The sequence below is a fragment of the Gallus gallus genome, chromosome 8 (genome assembly GCF_016699485.2).
Source record: "Gallus gallus isolate bGalGal1 chromosome 8, bGalGal1.mat.broiler.GRCg7b, whole genome shotgun sequence".
Lineage (NCBI taxonomy): Eukaryota > Metazoa > Chordata > Aves > Galliformes > Phasianidae > Gallus > Gallus gallus.
The window spans coordinates 27,209,708-27,230,136 of NC_052539.1; the positions used below are offsets into that span (position 1 = coordinate 27,209,708).

The 20,429-nt window shown below is 42.3% G+C and overlaps 1 protein-coding gene across 8 annotated transcripts in view; it reads right to left on the reverse strand.

Annotated features, from left to right (window-relative positions):
• Positions 1–20,429, reverse strand: part of DOCK7 (dedicator of cytokinesis 7) — an 88,029-nt gene that overhangs the window by 23,195 nt on the left and 44,405 nt on the right. For 4 of the 8 annotated variants that reach the window (XM_015291142.4, XM_015291141.4, XM_040705174.1 and 1 more), the window contains exons 15-28: positions 16,743–16,860; positions 16,173–16,243; positions 15,207–15,345; positions 14,911–15,012; positions 14,327–14,413; positions 13,337–13,568; positions 11,997–12,161; positions 10,935–11,104; positions 5,383–5,472; positions 4,263–4,358; positions 3,994–4,134; positions 3,710–3,823; positions 3,213–3,383; positions 2,018–2,157 (exon numbers count right to left, since the gene is read on the reverse strand). In XM_015291142.4, the coding sequence (XP_015146628.1) occupies positions 2,018–2,157; positions 3,213–3,383; positions 3,710–3,823; positions 3,994–4,134; positions 4,263–4,358; positions 5,383–5,472; positions 10,935–11,104; positions 11,997–12,161; positions 13,337–13,568; positions 14,327–14,413; positions 14,911–15,012; positions 15,207–15,345; positions 16,173–16,243; positions 16,743–16,860 (1,836 nt within the window). Of the gene's footprint in view, positions 1–2,017; positions 2,158–3,212; positions 3,384–3,709; positions 3,824–3,993; positions 4,135–4,262; positions 4,359–5,382; positions 5,473–6,647; positions 6,753–10,934; positions 11,105–11,996; positions 12,162–13,336; positions 13,569–14,326; positions 14,414–14,910; positions 15,013–15,206; positions 15,346–16,172; positions 16,244–16,742; positions 16,861–20,429 lie in introns of all 8 variants that reach the window. The other 4 variants (XM_015291138.4, XM_015291137.4, XM_046944707.1 and 1 more) reach the window with 2 other exon arrangements.

Here is a 20,429-nt window from a genome sequence, read left to right on the forward strand (position 1 = left end):
CCCTCTGGCATCTCAGCCTTGGATTTGTGACAGCAATGCACACTTCTGCAAAACTGACTTCTGTTGGTGAATACCCAGGGTCAAATCTGACTTTCTCATATCTGTCCTGTAATGTCAGTCAACACGGGCAATGCAGGCACTGTGAAATGAGCAGTAATTGTTATTATCATTGAATAATCAAGACATCGCAGTGCTGACAGCAAAGAAAATCTGTTCAAGGTCCATCTGCCTGGGCTGACTCTCTAGCTTGTTTAATCCACGTGCTGTCTCCTCTCTTAGACTACAGGTGCTCTGGAGGAGGACTGTGACATGTTGTGTAATTGCCCAGCACCTAACACAGAGGGATGTAACCAAACCATCTCCTCTAGGCAACACAGCACTGCAGTCTTTCCCTTTCAGTGGAATCCAAGGAGCTCTTATGGAATGGGTGAACTAAAATGTAATGTATTTTGCTAATGGAACAAAAGCATGGAGGAATAAATAAAAGGCTCTCCATCACCTATCAAGATCTAATGCAGAGCTCTACTGGAATGAGCAACTAAATGGGTGGGCATCCCTCTCCACTCCCGGGATCAACTGTAAGCTTTCTCCAAGGGCGGCCAAAATATTTTAATGGTAAGCATGCCTGAAAGCTCCACTAATCATCTGCTAATGATCCTCCCACCTGACCATTAGAGTTCTTCTCAGGCATGAGAACAACAGACTCCATGGTGCATCTATCAGGGCAAAGGCAGGTTTAATCCTAAGAGCCAATAAGCTGCAAACTACAAGTCATTCCGGAAAACTGTAACAAATAAATGCATTACTGATACACACTTTACCAAAATTCAGGAGCCTTTGATTAAAAGGGATTTCCAGAACTGAACTGGTATCAGTGGGCTTTTGCTGTCTACAGAGGGCCGCAGATAAGAGCTGTCTCTCTAGTGGACACAAGCAAAATCATACTGACAGCTGCTCCGTGCAGCTGGACAAAGATCAGCACCCAGGCCCAAGCTTAAGGGCTGAGAACATCAAGGTGACAGAGCTCAAAAAGCAGGTATGTGAGAAAAGAAAGGTTGTGAAAATAAGAGCAAATGAGATCAGAGACAGGACCTGATTTCTAACCAATGAGTAGGATGTTCTTGTGCTACAAATAGGATTCCTGCAGTATGTGAACTGGTAAAGATTTGCTGCTTTTTCCATTTCAGACCAAACAAGTGGGACTAGGTGTGTTATGCACATATTCAAGACAACATACTCATTTATGGCATCACTTTCTTCTCCAACAAGAAACAGAATTAATGTTTAACTCCTGAGACCTCTTGGTAAAAGGGCAGAATTACCCATGAATCATCAGTATTCGTCGACTCTGCTGATATTTCTGGGTCCACCTTGAAAAAATGCCTGTGAGAGAACTTAGGGCTGCAGAAGCAATCAATAATTTCTATTGAAATCCATTTGAAAGGAGTAAGGCAGAAAAGGGCCCTAAATAATACAAGTAACAGAGTGCATGTCAGGACTACAGGCTACACTCCCACTTCAGAAAATTATTTGCTCCACAAGCCAGGCAAGTCACTGACCAACTCTGCACACTTGACTCTGTTTGTCTATGTAACCCACGGGGGTCTCACTGATGCATAACTTATATTGATACAGAACAGAGAGGACCACAGGCAAAATGCATTGTAACATTTAAAAACACCAGCAACAGAATTATTTTTTGTTACAGTTGATAAAAGCAGTTTTCCTGTTGGAGCTCCAGTGGTGCCCCTGTGGAGCTGGGGGCTGCAGGGGGAATCTCTTTCCCCCCTCAGCTGGAAAAATATGATTGAAACCATGTTCACAGTGCCAGTGCTAGGGAATTGAGAAACAGAAGGGGAAGGGAAAAAGAAGAGGATTCTCAGAGTTAAAGAACAGGTCCCTTACCTTCTCAGCTCACAAATATAACTTAAGTCTGGCCAGGCCAGAACTTGCTTGCTATCCACCATTTACTTGGAACTACAGAAAACTCTTGAGGAAAAAAATTGCAAAGACTTACCCTTCTGCATCAGGATCTAAAATGACAGCCAGCTCTGTTAACACAAGCCCAGCTAAGTAATGCTGTTGACGGAAAGGCACAGACAATTCAAACATATTTGCAATCTTCTGGTCTTGGACATTGGTGGAGAACCCAGAACTCTGGAAAAAAAACAACACAACAACCAAGTTTCAGCAGCTGCATCGTAAGGATCCTTGGAACACAGAGAGTCAAAGCCTGCGAAACACAACGAAAGCAGTTTTCAGAATTCAACACAATCCCAGGTAAACTATTTTTTCACGCTTTGTTTGGATCTAGGCATGTCTAACTACAATATGCCCAAGCTCTCTAATTCTTCTCTTCATTCTGTTTGCCATTATTGCCTTCTCCCCTACAAGACAGCCTTAGGGAAGTTAAGCCAAATAACCTGGAAAAGCGGATTAGTTAAACTTTTACCTCAGGTATGGATGCTTTCCTCAGGCTTAAGAAAGCTTTAATTTGATTAAGTTTAATTAATTTTTCAACTAATTAATCCACCTGAACAAAACACTTGTTACTTTAAATTACCTTTTCTGAGCAGGTTGGGACAGCACTACAGAGTACAGGAAGTCCCTTGTTTTGTAAGAAAAGGGTAACACTGTACAAAGTCTTTTCTTAATGGCTCGTTTATGCTCCTGCATAACATGGAAAGGGATTAGGTTGGGACAAAAGGATGTGTGGACACTATGGGGATACACATATGGGCTTTTTTTTTCAATACTACGATATCAAAACAAGTGAAAACCTACACAGCAGGAAAAACTGTTACACTTTCCTCCAAAGTCAAAGTCTGAATGTGAGAGATGCTTCCAGGTTCAAGATGTTGCCAGAAGAAGTAAAACCAAAACTGCTGTAGCCAAAGCCACATCATCACCCAAACTGCTTGCAACCCTTGCATGGCTCCCAGAGCCTGTCCCCCATAGCCCACATCCATCCAGCGCAGCCTTTCCCCAGCACATCAGTGGCAAAGGGGGCCTCTCAAGTGAGAGCTGTCTCAGTGTGCTTTCCAGCTGTTCACCTGATCTTTCTGGAATGAAGTTAATTTCTAAATAAACACTTCCAACAAATACTAGCAAGCAGAGAATGACAATGCAGATTATACATCTGCCTCATGTGACATAAGCCTCAGAACAAAGCTCAGTTTGAATTCCCACGAAGGGCCCTTGTTTCAGGGTACCTGGGAAGTTGCTGAAGACACAGACGGTGATGGAGATGCAGGTGGTGTGAGCAAGCTGCAGGGTAAATTCAAGGTGACGTAGTGTTCGTGGCTGCAAATGATGCGAAGGAAGTCCAGCCTCAAAGATGCCAGGTTACTTGGGTTTGTCAAGGAATACAGCTTGGAAGACACCTGCCAAGTTTAACCCGTAAGACTGCAGTTAGCACCAAAGCAGATTACAAATGCAGCACTGACTCTCCTGTCCCACTCCTGCTTCCAAAACCTCTTCCAAAGCAAGAACTGAACAACTTGATATCATTACATGACCCCATCCACATCACTTTTCTGTGATGCAGATTAAACTTCTCATGTGCAGGAGCCACACACCTCCCAGCCAGTAACAGCACACACAGCAGTACAACATGTATACAACAGTCATATTTTTACAAGCAAATTAAGAACTGTCCATACTTCACTGTCTAAGAGAAGAGTAATAGGTTATGTCAATCTGCATTCACCTGTTTGTAGCAGGTCTTAATAAGAACAAAAACAAATCCTCTGTCCATGATAGACAACAGATCATTGAGGAAAAACGCAAGACTGGTGTTGAGCCTTTCAACCATTTCTGTATCCTGGAGAGAAGGAAGAGAAAAATGGAAAACGATAAAGAACACACTGAGCAGTAATAGAGCAGTACAACGTATTCAAATGACAACTCCTGGTCTAGGCATCAGCAAACAACACGCAGGAGGGTCTGGTGCCTGAGCTCTGACCTGAGCTCACTTTAATTGTTTGTCATTACCTTCTGAAACCGAGAGACTATATCACCAGCAATTGTGCTGACCAAAGCAGTTACATCATCCATGAAACGCTCGGGAAAACGATTCTTTCTCGAAGCATCCAGTTTGTCAGCAAAATACAAATGATGCACCATGCTCTTCACCTATAGGAATATAAATTACAGTGGAGTCACTCGTGGAAATGAAGCAGGATGGAGACTCGGTTGTTGCTGTTTTGTGTTTTAAATGATGAATGTTAAGGCAAGAAGCAAAGTGCTTCCAGTTTGCTCACCATCAGCTCGAAGAAAAACCAGGCCTGCTGCAGGGCTGCCTCCCGCACACTCCCACTGCACACGACCCACTGTAAGGCCAGCTCTTCGTGAAAAAGCTACACAGAGGCAAATCCAGAGTTAGTCTGAGCCTCACCAGCAGCTCACAAAACAGTCTGCATGAGAAATGGGAGCACGGTCCATGGAAAGGATGGCAAACAATGAGATGAAGCAAAAAAATAACTGGGCACGTGACAGCAGTGGTGGTCCCTTAAAGAAATCCCCAACTAACAATGAAGGATGATGTCATGATATGGAATGTGAGAAACGTTCCAAAGCATCTCGCTCCAAAATTGAATTTCAAGTGTCAAAAGAATTTTCCACCCGCCCAAAAGAAAAAAAAAAAAAAAAAAAGGTTTGGTGCTCATATTAATTTAGTTTAAAAGTCTACCTTTCTGCCTGGTCTGATTTTTGCAGGAAAAGGGAGTAAAAAAGTGGACATATAAAGCAATTTGTACAAAGATGTACATTTACTGTGAGAAAGGACTTAAAACAGTAAGAAAGAAACGTGGGGCTAAGAATCAGCTTTTAGATGTCTTTTCTTGGGAGTACCAATCCACAGACTGGACACTGCCAGTGACCACATTTCCATCATACAGAATCAGGCATTTTGCCTTTCTGATGTTGTTCAGTAGGATCTCATCTCCTTAAAGGGAATGCTCTTCCAAAGCAACTCCCTCCCACTTTCCGGAGTCACTCTGGATTAACACCTACGTAACTGAGTTGAGAACACATCTGTAGTGCCAACCATCTAACACACTGTAATTTTGCACACAAGGATGTGTCATTTACACGTCTAGACAGTGCTGTTTGTAATTTGTTTTAAAGCCACAGATACTTCGGCTCCAAATAGTATGAACATCGAATCAGACAAGCTACTCCTGATCATTTCATTCCTCCCAGTTCAGCTCTGTCAGAATACTTCATATTCAGCACAGCCTGGGTGTTCAGAGGTGTTAAGCACCTCTAGCAACAGCAGCTCCTAATGACCTTGGAAAGAATCAGGCCACAGATAAAACAGACGTTTTCAGAACGACTTGACCTCCCTGCCCCACAACACCAATTTTCTTCACTGAAATCTACCTTTTTAGTTGGTAACCGTCCTGTTAATGTTTGTAAGAAACTTGACGTCTCAGTGTGCGAAGACATACGATTACAACTTCGATCCGTAGCCTACGGAGTGGAGATGAATGAATGATGACAGGACATTAAAGTTTGCTGTGGATGGGTTTTGCAGCTCAAGGACAACGTACGTTTACAAAAATACTGTTCCAACTGTAGGCTTTTACTGCCTTTACACCTTTTTACGCATTCTCAAAGTCTTACTCATTTACAGATCTGCTTTAAGCAACATGACAGCACTTTTTACTGTTTTGAGACACATAGGCTATTTAAATAACTGCATGTTCTTATGCACAAAGACATTTCGTGCTGCAAAGCATGAAACCTTTTCATCATTCTATTTTATCAACATGCATATGTCAAGGAAGTAATACTTGTAATTTCAGTGCCATACCTCTCACTCTACCAGACCAAGGACGTGGGGATGTACCCCACAGCAACACTGCTACTGGGGCAGAGAATGAGACAATCACTGCAGTTATTTCTGGTGGCAATAACTGGCAGGAGTACAAGTGACTGGATACTTCTGTAAGAGTGGTAAACTTGAAAGGAAGTACAGCTGAGAGGTATGTTCAAGGCAACCATGCAGTGGAAAGCAGCAGGCAATGGGGGCTAAATAACTTAAGTCTTTCTGACCAAAGCTGCTATGAAGCTTTCATACTTTGCAGCATGGAACAGATACAATTGGACCCAGTGAGTCACTGGTTCCAGCACTTAAATTTACACGTTTCAAGAGAGAATTTTACATGTGCATCAACTTTGGTTTAATAATACTCCACTCAAACAGTCATGAAGGATTACTTGGCTATGAATACTAAATGCTTGATGAAAATGGCTAAATGGTTCACATTAAAAGAAATGGCAAACATGGACAAAACTATGAGGCTGTGATTGATGTTCCCATTTAGAAATGTGCTCCACCTGAAGCTGAAACTAGTGTTAAAGAGAGAAAAAAGAAAGGAAAAGCAGTCACAGCGTTTACATTTCACAGACCAGCAACCACTGAAATGAAAGAAGGGGACACGTTCACGCGTTTTGGGGTTTCTCATGCAGTGCGGTGAGGTGGTGGGGGAGGAGATGCTCATTTATAGAACGGAACTCAAAGTTTTCAAAGAACAAATTAAATAAATAAGCAAATAAAGAAGCAAACCACCAAAATCAGAGTATGCACTGAAGATATTCTACAGGGAAACATCAGAGAAAACAAAGCCAGAAAAAACCTCTACCGAAGACACCACCTGTGTTGACTCTGCACTTGGGCTGGGGTTGGATCCCCATGGGGCTGCTTTTGGACCACCAGTGTTTACCCAGGAATTGGAGCGGTCTAAACCCTGGGCATGTAATAGAAAGCAGTTGGGAAAGGAAAGAAATATTACATGTTGCATGCCATACAATAGTCAAATCTTAGTCCTTAAAAGCAATCAAACCAGGTGCACTGCAAACACATCACCAATTAGAACTGATAAAGCTGCATTTGTTGAGAGGCTTACTTTTGGAACTCAATCACACATGTACACCACGTTAATACTCCAGTCCAACCTGTCCTGTCTGTAATGCTTGACATTCAAAAACTATCCTCCTCCTGAAAAATCCCACTTCCATCAGTTGAAATCCAGCACTTCAGTAGATGGAGCCAGCCCAGATTTACTATGTGACAGAAGAAAATTGGGGCTCGGATGTGAAAACCAAAGGATGCTCTCAGTTTTTTCTCAGATCCTTTTCTTAAGGTAGGCTACGTGCTAGCCCACAGACTATAAGCTCTACAGATCCTATGGAAATGCTATGGAAACTCAAGGAGATCCCACTGTCAGCTCTCACAGTTTCTCATGCAGTAAAAATCCTGCACCGTGGGTGGAGTAACCCTGCGGAAAAGCTTTCAGGTGGACTTTTGGCCACCTGCTCTGGACACTGTGGCAAACAGAGGAAAGAGGACATACCTTTTCTGGAACCAACCTGCTCTGCCAAACAAAACGTTTGAGAGATTACCTTTGTTTTTCTACAGCTTTATCTCATTTGTACTTCAATTTTAACTCTCACAGTGGATCGTACGTGCCAAATTACTGCGGATCCCTCCTCTCCCTCCATTCTCTTCTCCTCTCAAGAAACCCGGAATGAAGAAAATGAAAAAATTAAACTCGTGTTTGTCGTGTTCCCATGTCAGGAACACTCAGTGGGATGCAGTGGGCATTCATGGCTCTCAGGATCCAGCTCTAACGGAGGCAGTTGTGCAATGCCATAGTCATTCCCTATAAATGCCACACATCGTTTTTGACCCTCACCTGAGAGAGCTTTAATCCTGGCTTCTGTGCCAGCCAAGAGCTTTTTCCCAATATGTGAGGCAAAGTTGCAAACTATTTCATCACAAAGATTATCAACTGCAAAGTCCATCACGCCTAAAAGTCTGTTTCTCTCATGAAGACAAATCTACCCAAGGACTGAGCCTGGGATTCAAATCATTAATTCACTGAGCTATCCTCTACGCAAAGTACAGTCATGTTGTAATTTTGCTTAAGTTGCCCAGTAAAAATATACTGAAAAGACAGAATGAGTGTTTTAATCTCAATTATTTTTTGGAAAAAAAATAAATCAAACCTCTCCGTCCTGCGTAGATCCATACAGATGTTTTACTTCGCTCACAACGACTTCAAATCAAACAACTCTGCAGAGTGCTGAACTAGGTTCACCTTTTGTAAAGCCAGGTCTAAATCTGAAAATGCCTTTATCCCACTCCCTTTTCCATTCCTGTGTTCTCTAATCACAGCCCTCTGTACATGTCTAGCCATGCACCAATGTTCACAGAAGCAGATTTTGTAAAAATCTGAAGAGGTTCCTTCATTTCACACTTCTCTGGAAGATAACAGAGTGCAAGAGCTTCTCTGGCTTGGTAAGTCACTTCCAAGTGCACAAAACTCTCGTTAAATCCTGTCCTGTTTCTGGGGCTCGACCTGCAGCTGGGCACAGAATGCACGTCTGAGAACATCCATCATCAGAGCCACGACACGCAGTATGTTCTGTTTTTTCCCAGCACATCCCCAACACTGCAGGAACACTTTAAGCGTAAAAATCTCATCACGCTCTTTTTAGACAGTTAATAAATCCTCTTTAGTAGGGAATAAAATTTACATGGCTTCAGTTCACAAATGAAGGCAAAATAAGTGACAAGACCTAAACCCTCCTCTATTATGCAAAAGCACAGAAATCTTCTAAATCCTGTAAAGGGGATGACTGCTTGAATGCTCAGCATTAAGCATAATGCTGATGTAAGTAAGACCTAAAGCAACTTTACCAAAACTATCAAACACTTTACAATAAGAAACAATACAAGGCTGGGCTCTAAAGAGTTCCACCAAAAATTATTTGTTCCTTTTAAAAGCAGAAAGACTCCCAGATAGATTCAATGTGAAGTATAAGTTCCTTTTTTGGGTGTATGTGCTTAAATCTTTGCTTGGAGAAACAGAATACGAATTTATGCATCCTCATACTCCTTTCAGCATCTCAAGAAGTATCCGTGTTTCTAGTGACATTAAGAAACAGAAACAATTACATTAAACCAACAGTCTGTATAGTCAGACCAAGCTTCATTTCTGATACTATCTGGCTAACCTGAAAAAAAAAAACCCTCCCATAAGCAATTATGGACATATTTGCATATTTAAAGCCTGGAGCACCTCTAGAACAAAATTTCTCTTCATTTTGTACTGTGACATTATTCACTGTGCCAGCACATGTTAAGCTCCTGATACCAGGTGTAAATTCCATGTGCACATTACTGCATATGGCATTTCACAAAAGGTCATGGTTGATTAATTAGCAAGATACTGAGGTGGTCTTTAAAAGATGTTAAGACTTTGAAGTCCAAACTTTGATGAAACAAATAACTGTTTGCCTACCCATGTCACTTCAGCATCTTATTTGGTCAGAAAAGCTATCGATTCAAAATTTGGTAGCCTCTTTCTCAAACTTTGTCTTCCTTATTAAACCCAGGAATGTGTCAACCTTGCCCAATTGGGCTGACGGCTATTTTGCCAGAAGGATCAAATATAACAGTTCTCAGGAAGGCTCAGGAATTCATCTGTGCTGGAAGGGACACAGGTGGGGAAGTGTCTCATCTTGGTGGAAGTTGTCACAGTTCAGACATTAAAAAAGAACCCAAAATGAACTAAGGCACTTTTCTCAGGTAACCAACGCAGAAGGTTTGTCCTGGCTCATGTCACCTACTTTAGGCACAAAGTATTAGCAGCAGCTATACATACTCGGAACTCACAAGAGGGGGGACACGAAGGTGATTCATACTTCATGTGGCATAAATCATCTGCTGAGAAGCTTTTTTTCCTCTATATTGATTACACATGCTCCCAAAACAGACAACATAACTGAGGTTAAGAAGTACAAATCTAGCCCCAAAAAATGCAATAAACATGCACACATATACCCAGAGCACATAAGAGTTGGACTAAGACCACACCAGATGCTTTGCACTAATCTGCCTCCACTCACTGGAAAGCCACTTTTAGCAAGTAATAAAGGTCACAGAATCATAACAGAATCACAGAATGGCCTGGGTTGAAAAGGACCACAATGATCATCTTGTTTCAACCCCCTGCTATGTGCAGGGTTGCCAACCAGCAGCCCAGGCTGCCCAGAGCCACATCCAGCCTGGCCTTGAATGCCTGCAGGGATGGGGCACCCACAGCCTCCTTGGGCAACCTGGGAACAGTGCGTCACCACCCTCTGCGTGAAAAACTTCCTCCTCATATCCAACCTAAACCTCCCCTGTCTCAGTTTAAAACCACTCCCCCTTGTCCTGTCACTATCCATCCTTGTAAACAGTCATTCCCCCTCCTGTTTATATGCTCCCCTCAAGTACCGGAAGGCCACAATGAGATCTCCCCACCATAAAGGTGAGGAGTCACTGTGGATACTGAGTGAGTACATCATAAATTCATACTGCAGCTAGATTGCAGCTCAGTTGCTAACCAAGTGAAAACTTTCTGGTCATGGAATATGTCTGCTGTGTGCAAGGTACTTGCTTTGGACATAAGTAATACAGAGAGCATTTGAGCAGCTGTTAGTGCTGAACACAGAGGAGAAGAGAGAGTTTTGGTTTGGGAGGTAAGACTGGGATCAAAGGGTGGCAAAGTAAGGGATGCAAGGTTTGGGAAGACATAACAGCTAGTCAGAGGATACAGCTGCTGACCATGTGAGAAGTGAGGCAGTAAAGCTGTCCTTGTCATACTGGTCTTGGGGAGGCAAGTCCAGAAGGACTCTGGCCCCAGCCACTGTACCTGTGGAAGTATCACTGGCAGGATGGTCTCTAATTAATCAGAGACAGAAGCAGCAATTTTCAGGAGTATCAGGCATGTTATCCATAACCACTAGAATAAGCCTGAGATGGGGCTGCTAGTGAGGACAACTTTTGATAGGAAATAAAACACGAGAACTTCCCCATTATTACTTCAGACGTGAAATAAAAGATGCCGCCGTCCCCGAGACCGCCGGCTGTGCGTTTGTACCTTACTGCCAATGATGGAGCGAACTTCATCGTCAGGTGAGGTGGGGGTCCCAGATATATCTGGGTTGCTGTTGCTGAGGCTGCGGGAGCGGTTCAGGTTAAGGCTTGCAGGTCGGACAGCGGATCGAGCCATGGTGGCATAATGCACTGATCCCCCTAAGCCTCCGGGACCTATGGGGTGATACAAAGAACATCCTCTTGCACCTCCAGTCAAAGCCTCCATCCTGCCCTGCTTTACACCAGACTGCTACAACAAAACCTTTGTATAATCAGTAGCTCTGGTCCAGAAGGAAATCTCCCCCTCTCCCCCTGCCTGGCGCTCCAAGGTAAGCAGATGGGAGATGGGATCAATGCTGTTTTATTCTGTGATCTGTGGGAAGCAGGAAGCTCCCTGTGGCTTTAGGCAGCCAGCATGAGGTGTGCCTTTAGCCATATCACAGACTGGAAACGGTAAAGTACTGAATACTTAAGTACAGTTTTAAGCACACAACTTTTCCAGACTCCTCAGTGGCCTTCCATTCCATGCAAGAGGCAAGTGCTGTGAACAACGGGCCTTCCAAAGCCTGGTTTTCTGCATCTCCATTCCAGTAGATGCCTTCCTTGTTCTCAGCAGAGGTGGGATCAATGTGATTCCCTCTGGTACTCAAACACATCTGTTTTTAAGTGCTTCAGACTCCTCTGCCAGTGCATCCACTTCTGCTGGAACTGAATAAAAGTCCTAAAGTACCAATGAAGGAGTCTGGGAAGCAGGACAGGCCACAGGGTACCCCATCCATCTATTTGTTTGTCACAAAACAAACTTAACAGGACAGTATTTTGTCATAATTTCACCTCATGCTCTTTCAGCAATGGCACTTTAAGACCACTGAATAGTTAAATCCCTGGCATGGCTAACTGTAATTAAACTCATCATCTAAATGGCAACACTGCATCATAGAGAAAGTTAATAACAGGACTTGGCAGGGAACCAGTCATGCAATTGGAGCTCAAAGCATCTGCCAGGAAGGGCTTTCTGCTTGCTTTTAACAAAATATGACTTGAAATAAAGTGAAAAAAGAGCTACCTGGTGATGGTGAGTTGGGATAGGTATTTGGTAGGCGAAAAACATAATAAATATAGGAAGCAAGAAGGCTGTTTCTGCCATGCTGGTCCTGGTTTCCATCCAGGTTCTTGTGAAGTCTGTTTATGATTGAAGCCATTGCTTCAAAAGATGCCTGGCCAAGGTTAACTGAAGTGGAAAAAAAAAAAAAAAAAAGTTTTAGATTTCAGCAATCCCCATAGACAAATCCTGAATATGCATTTCATCCACCTTCTAAAGGATAAATGGTGAAGCTTGTTAGAGTACAGCAACCATTTCTCAAGAAAAACCGAAGCTGGTATTTGAAGTAGGTCTAATAAGCAACTTGACAAGAAGGCAGGTGTTGCAGTGATACTTTTCCACTCATTTTAATAACACTTGATGAATTTAGGTTTGATTTCTGGAATCAGTCCAACTTTGGCCCCCAGTCTGCAATGGTAACTATATCCTGGTTTACCCGATGCCCTCTGGATATCTGTCATACACTTCTCAGTCAACTCTTGGCTGCATTTAAGTATCAATCAAAATACAAAGTGAAAAAGAGTAATTTCATTCTGTTTTCAAATAACATTCTGTTCTAAAACCTGAGCATAGATATCCACACATGGACCTGGCTAGATATTTTAAACAAATTAGGGATGAAGTAGACTGCAGCTGGAAACTGTAAATCTAACATAAGGTGGTTTACAAAGTCCCCCATGACAGTACATCTTCCTTTTCTCTCTGGGATCAGCACCTCCCTGTGCACTGGTGTGTTCAGAAAACACACCAGCAACTTCCTCACCAGCGTTTGAATTGCAGGCTTCCTTCCTGAGAAGTTTGATTAAATGCTCAGTTATGCCATGTAGGCAAAGCCAATAACAGGGAGCAAAAGAAGGGATTATTCATGCTGACAAAATCAGATCTAGAACAGCTGCAGGAACTACAGCATCTATGTCTTCTTCATTTACCTACTTCGAGGTTCTCCAAGGTGACCAGTGAGGCTGAAAGTCTTAGTTTCTGAATGTCAGTATGGAGACACCTTAACAGGCTCCAGTGCTAAGAAAGCACTGGGCATCCAACTTTGAAAGTCAGGCTCCTTTCTGGTGTCTCAACTTGGACACCAAATTACCACCCATTTTTGAAAACCTTTGTATTAAGTGTTACTCCTGCATATATCATCGCTGGTCTGGATGCCAGAATGTTTTATGTTGAAGATACATGGTACATTAGTGGCACTAAAATAAAGGATAAAAATTGACTTATTTATTTCTACATAAATATGATAACATTGGAAGTGTCAAATTCTCAGCCATGTAATTCTCTATAAAACTTAAATAGAATACCTATTTGGCCTGCAATGACAGGAGGTCTTACTACCAGAAGAATCAGTTTGTCAAGCAGGAGATGAAGAAATCGCACTACCGGCTCCAGTTGAGAGGAATTTAAAGCTGAAATGCTGCTCTTCAGTTCATTTTCCAAGTTGTTTTCCATAATTCTCATGTCTCCTATTCGCACAGGGAACATGTGCTCATCCAGAGCATGGACAAGTGCAAAGAACTTGTCAAGATAAGGGTCCTACACATAAGCACAGAACAATAATCAGCAAGAAGCTCCCAAATGAACACTGCTCTCTGTGGACTTGTCCTCATGGACAGATTCTCTCTTTCCCCTCATCTATCTGACCATTTAATTTCACAAAATTAGCAGAAACTCAACACCTGTGAGAGCTCTGCCCATATGTCTAACTCAGCTTAAATCAGCCAGTTCAGAAAGTGTTCGGGCCAAGCTAGAGAACCCACAGACTGTGTTCTTTAGAAAAGCAGACAGAAATGCACTGAAGTCATAGTACTATTGACAGCACAAACAAAATACGTCAAAAAACCATCAAAAAGACACATGAGGAATCAATAAGCTAAAAGTTGAAATGATGAGTCAAAACGATTGCCACCTCTCATTGTGGATCAAAGACAGACAAAAAATACACAGGGAAACAAAAGCGACAGAGAGGAAAAGGAAAAACAAGAAAACATCATACACTTGGATAGCATGTTACATCTGTTGTATTTAAAACAACAGTCAAAGGTCTGAAAACATCGTTGGCCATTCAACCCCTGTGAATAAAGGCCAAACTATTCATGTTTTTAAGCAGAACTTCTCGAATATACTCACAGCAGAATGTGGAATAACAGGTCTGCTGGCTCAGAACTGAAAATGAGATTGTAATTTCACTACAAGTAATTATTGTACTCTTCACAGTATCAACTTTGACAGTGTTTCAACTGCCAAAAGATTATCAAGATTTTTTCATTAAAACGACACATCTTAATGTTTACCTGAGTATGGAGGGACGATACAGCAACAACTTCTACATTGAAAACTCCTTTGTGATTATCCACCCACTTCATTCCAGGAAGGGGAACCTGCAGGCGAGCAGAAGGATGAATGGAGATGTGACAGAAAGAAAAGCTACAGTACTTCTCATTACAATTGCCATTTCATTTTAATGTCAGATCATACACATGGTTTTAAACTGAGACAGGGGAGGTTTAGGTTGGATATGAGGAGGAAGTTTTTCACCCAGAGGGTGGTGACGCACTGTTCCCAGGTTGCCCAAGGAGGCTGTGGATGCCCCATCCCTGCAGGCATTCAAGGCCAGGCTGGATGTGGCTCTGGGCAGCCTGGGCTGCTGGTTGGCGACCCTGCACATAGCAGGGGGTTGGAACTGATGAGCACTGTGGGCCTTTTCAACCCAGGCCATTCTGTGATTCTATGCACAAACGCACACACAACTATACTTAGCATTGAGGAAATATACACGCACGCACACACAAGCATGTAAGTGCACCTATACTCTCTCACTTTTTTTTTTTTAAAGGAAGTATTCTCCTGCTGATTTTCAGTGTGAGAAAGTACTCACCTCTGGAGAAAGCACTGAATACGCCTGTGGTGGCTTTTCCAATGAAACAGGGAGACAGAACTGACCAGTCTTTAACCGTCCATTTTGAAGCATCGGAATCCACTTTAAGTAATTGAACAAGAAAAAAAAACAAAAACACAAACTTGTTAAGGGGTCACTGAAATCTACAAGCTTGACTGTCTCAAACTCTACAGTGGTATACACTGACAGTGATGGCTAAAAAAACTGCAAATAAATGCATTATCAATCTACATGAATATTACCCTGTGCTGAAAAACAGATTGAAAGACACTCACGGTGTATCCAACTGGAGTCTCCAGGGGAGTGTTTTGTTTTTGTTGGCAGCTGACGTGGTAGAAAGTAAAAAGCAGATGGTGGTGATCGGTTAAAGTGGCTGGAAGCTTAATCTTGATTTCCTCATGAAAATCAGGTGACCTGTGCAGAAAACAGACCCTCTGCTTAGTCATCACTATAAGCAGTGTGGTTTACTATCTCATGCTGCAGATCTTTTGAGTTAAACTATCTGGAGAGAAGGAGTTATAAGGAGTGCTGTAAAGAATTTAAAGCTTTACCTTCTAATCATCAAGGACTGGAAAAACTTCGATTTTGTATTTCCAGTCTACAAATAAATATAAGCAGCAACCTGGTGGGCTGCTGTGCAGCCCCCTTCTCACACAGGCATTCTGAATTGTGTCTCTGCCCAGGAGGCAATGAACTCTTCCCTGATGCCACAATACCCAACCTGAAGGACAAGATTCTCTCCCTGGTACAGCCACAAAGACAAGCAGTTTGTTAAGGTCAGATTCAGCACTCCTTACCTAAGCTGCTCTGACATTATTTTCAACACCAAGTATTTCTAATCCATAACTACATCCTAGAAGCTCTAAATACCTAATTACTCAACACAATAACAAAGTATTGGCTAACGAGTGTTTATAACATACATTTTCATGTCTAACTTGAAGCTTAGAGCATCTGCTGAGTTGGGCTAAATGCTCAGGATCACAGCCTGACACAATGCTCTTGACATGTACCAGAGCAAACAAAGACTGGAGCTCCTAGTCATTGTATCACACTAACTACAACATTACCTACAGTGTCAGGTGATGTAAGTGCTATGCAGACAGTCTTTGATAAAGAAATATCAATGAGACAGATTCACTGGTGAGCTACACAGCTGTTTCACTGGTAAATATTCTTTTGGGTAGAACCATACTATTCTTAGGGACCCATCTGCATTTACAAACTGTCATACATTTTACCTGTTGTGATATACTACAGCTGTGTATGCTTCTTTGGAAAATTCAGGACAGCTAGATTTGCCAAAGATAACCTGTAATAAAGAAAAAAAATTAGGAGAAATACTCTACAGAAATGTGCCAAGAGTCTGTTCCATAATCCCATTCACAGCTCTATTCCATGCAGCTGTGTACAGCTACACCAACTTGTTACACACTCCTTTGCTTCCATGCACCATTTTACCCAGTCACTGAAGATTTACAGTTTTAATGGTCCTGCTCACACATGCACACAAATAGAGCTAAGGAACTGAAGGTGCGTGTAACCATCCCCAGAGCCAACAAAGATCAGGAAGATCTCAGAAGTCCCACTACAAACATCTAAGGTCAAAATACCAAGTGCTATATTGTTACTTTGCATACCCAATGCAAACACCCTCTGCGTTCTAAAACACTATGACTGTACGCTTCCTGGAATTTATTTGGAAGTGTATTCCATTGAGTTTACTTTAACAGATGGATTTTATGGCTGCAATCTGTATCCTGCCTTGTTGGCATGCAGCATTCACGTTGAGCACTGAGCACTCCCCTCACCGGCATAGCATTGCTTGGGTCCTCTCCATACATGAACTGGACTTTCACAGTGATATTCCTGGCAGATCCTTGGCGATTGGCAAAGTTAAGGCTCTGAGGATAGACATAAAGAAGATTCCTGCAAGACACAAAAGCATTTCTGTGTGAGAACGGCAGAGTTCACATTGTTATTAATGCTATTACTTCAAACCCCAAAGAAAGCACTCAGAGAGACAAAGTGAAGGGTTTGACATCTTCCATTATTCAGGTGGTCTTCCTTTGACTGGAAGTGCCCACTCACACAGGTGACCTGACAACAACCTCTCCTTTTAGGAATCAAAAGTCACTTCTTTAAGCTGTCGTGATATTCTGAAATAGTTCCTGTTTATAAAGATGGTTGAAAAAATACACCTAAAAATTGTTATTTAGCAAGTTCAAGTGGAAAGAAGACATCTCAGTAGGATGGCTGGCTTCTGTCAAATAGCTTACTTGTTTTGACCTTTCCATTTTTACTTCAAACCTCCTTTTACCAAGATGACTTCAGGTAACATCCCTCCTCCAACAATGGATTGGATTAAATGGACATGTGTATCTCCAGCAGACACGCAGTCTATGCAATGACTCAGATGGGATGGTGTCTCCAATTCCACACCTGAGTACCACACTCTGGGAAGGACAGGGATCAGCTAAAACTGATGGCTGAGAAGTGAGAACACTCAGTAGCCATGGAAGCAGCAGGGGTGACCAGATTAATCGTCAGAGAATGGCTTAGGTTGGACCTTAAACACAATCCAGTTCCAACCCCCCTGCCATAGACAGGGTTGCTACCCACTAGAGCAGGCTGCAGAGGGTCCCATCCAATTTTGTTCTGACGTTTCTAATTCCATTTGCTCCCTGTTACTCATGAGTACTCCCATCTGCACTGACACCAGCTAACACCGGTCCTAAGGAGTGCTCTAAGAGCCCCAGAAGGTACCTCCCTCAGGTCAGCATCTGTACAGAGCAGTCTGGATGCACAGCTCCAGAAGGCTTTGTGGAGCTGCATTATGGAGACAGACTCCTTTCCACCCTTCCAGGCAGAGAAATATGCTTAGCTGGCACATGGGAAATTTCTTCCTTTTCAAGTCCTTCATGCTGAATTAATTTTTTTGAATCCCATCCCCATCATCACTTTGCCTAATCAACGCTCTCCTACTATTTCAGAGAGGGCCTTTGCCATTTTTGTGACTCTACTAAATTACTTTGTTCTGGCATGAATACATTTGCTCCTTGATGTTCTTTTTCAAATGAAAATGGATATGAAAATTTACTCTAAAATGTACATTGCTCATAAAACTTTTATTAAGTATTATTAGCGCTCTAAGAGAAGGATTTAATGTATTTGGGAAGCCTGGCTGCAGGATCCCTATATTAAAGGCAGCTCTTATGCTTGAGACTGATTTACGAATAGCAGAGCTGAGCCTGAATCAAGCCTGCAGTTCTCCTATCACCTTTTCTGCTTTGGCTTGGGAGCAAAGAAGACATTTCAGCAAACTGATGTCACTGTAGGAAGAAGGTGGTGGAAAGCTATAAGTAGGTATCAGACCTGCCATTACATCCCAGCCAGAGCTTCAGATGACTTCTCAGTTTCACCTGTGTTACCCTCTTTCCTTTGAGTCATTACATTGTAAATCCTCCCCCTACTATTTGTATGCACAAATATCAAAGCTCAGTATACTCTGTAGAACACTGGAGGTGCAACCACCATCCTCTGTGATGGGAAGGGATCTACCATGGAAATAACACTGCAGTGCCAACAAACACTGATAAAATACAAGGAGCATCAATCCCCATGCTTTCAAGTAACAGCTACTTCCTGATATTATTTGCAGATTTCTATCAATAGAAGTTTTGGCCAGAAGCTTTAAACTCAAGGATTTGCATCTGGAGCACTTATTATAATGCAAAATATATGCAAAGCTTACCTTATTTTCTCAAACAGATCTCAAAAGTACTTTTACCTCTGTAAAATGAATGGCTAAAGTGCAAAAAGCCAGGCCTTGGAAACAATGGCACCAGGCACACCCCGAAATATTTATATAGTGTCATGGCAGCCATTTTCCAAAATTCTTCTTGAATGTATTAAAACATAAAGAGTTGACCTTAACTCTTAAAAGAGATGTCTAAACATTATCAAAATTCCCCTTTCTGGTAAATCCCAGAGGCCTTTTTCTCTGCTTTATTCCTACTATCAAAATCATGCAAAGCCTACTTAAAGAGGGTCACCCACGTGCATGAAAGATCCTTAGGACCATGTCTATTAAATGCATCTTTTCTTGATTAGGCCAACAGAGACAAGATTCACCCTTAGGGGTTCTAGAGCTCCTAAATCTTACAGTTTCATCATGCCAGAGGGTTTTCTTCTCTGTGTCTTCCTATGCCCCGCTTTGCTTATGGACTCTGTGACTGTCAAGACATCTAAGAACCAGAGGGTGGCATTTCCAAGCACACTTACCACTGCTTGGTTTTACTGGCAGTGGCATTAACAGGGAAAGGTCTATGGTTGCATGTGCTTGGCAGCCTCTCGTGGTGTTGTAACATCTGACATCAGAGCATTTTGACTGCCTTTCCCACCTGCAAAACAAACCTTTCCACAGGGCAGTGTGGTGTCTGAGCAGCACTCAGGCACAAGCAAGCTCCCATTCCATGCTCAGCTACCGTGCAGCAGGACATGCAGGGAACCTGGTAACATTCCTGATCCCCAACTGCTTGGTTACTTGTGTAATTTTTCTAAAGATTAAGCCAAGAATAAAGATTTTAGGAAAGATGGGGCACATAAATCATGGGGCAACTTAAATCAGTACTGAGAAAACTTCCTGTGACAGTAAGAAATAGCTAAGACAGAAGAAAATATTTCCTTTGAAATCCTGTATAACCACAGCCATCCCAAGTATTCTGATGTGGACTGCAGAAAGTGTTTATCTTTAAAAAATATTTTACAACCAATTCTTCAAGTTTTGCAGCCCCAAATCCCTGTGCCAGATACCAGAGACTGGACTTTGCTCCCTGTCACAGGGCAGCGTCAGGCCCAGACAAAGACTTTGTCACTTGTGTAGAGGAAGTTCAGGTCATCTGATTTTCCCTACAGAAAACATCAACACGTTGCAAGCACAGGTTTCATCTTATTGTTTCAGATCTGAAGTGTCTAAGCAGGGTTACCAGGCACAGTGTATCTCAGTCAAAGCTAAAAGCATCAAACCTTTCAGTGTTTAAACTGTTAAGGTGCCCAAGAGCTTCCCACACAGGCACAACATAAGAGCAATTCACATCCTGCACATCCTTGGGTTTTTTGAATAGCTCTTCATACATTTCCATTGATATTGAGAAAACACTGCAGAAATGATGACTCAATGCAACCCTTACAGGCTTATCAACTTCCAATGAATTACCCTAATTGTTCTGACAATTTTCCTGACAGATTTTCATTAGTGCTGGGTAAATACTAATTTGATACGTTTCTTTAATGATAGCCCATAACCAAACTCCCTGTTGCTCGCAGCCTTCCAGACTCCAATGAGCAATTAAGTAACTGCCCTCCACCACGTCTTACATCTGCCAACTATGAGCAGATGCAGCCCAGTCTCACCCAGCTGGGCTCAGTTCTTGTTTTGCATGGGTCATCAATGAGCATTTAATTGCTAAGAAGCTCTCTTTCTATGTCCTTCAAGT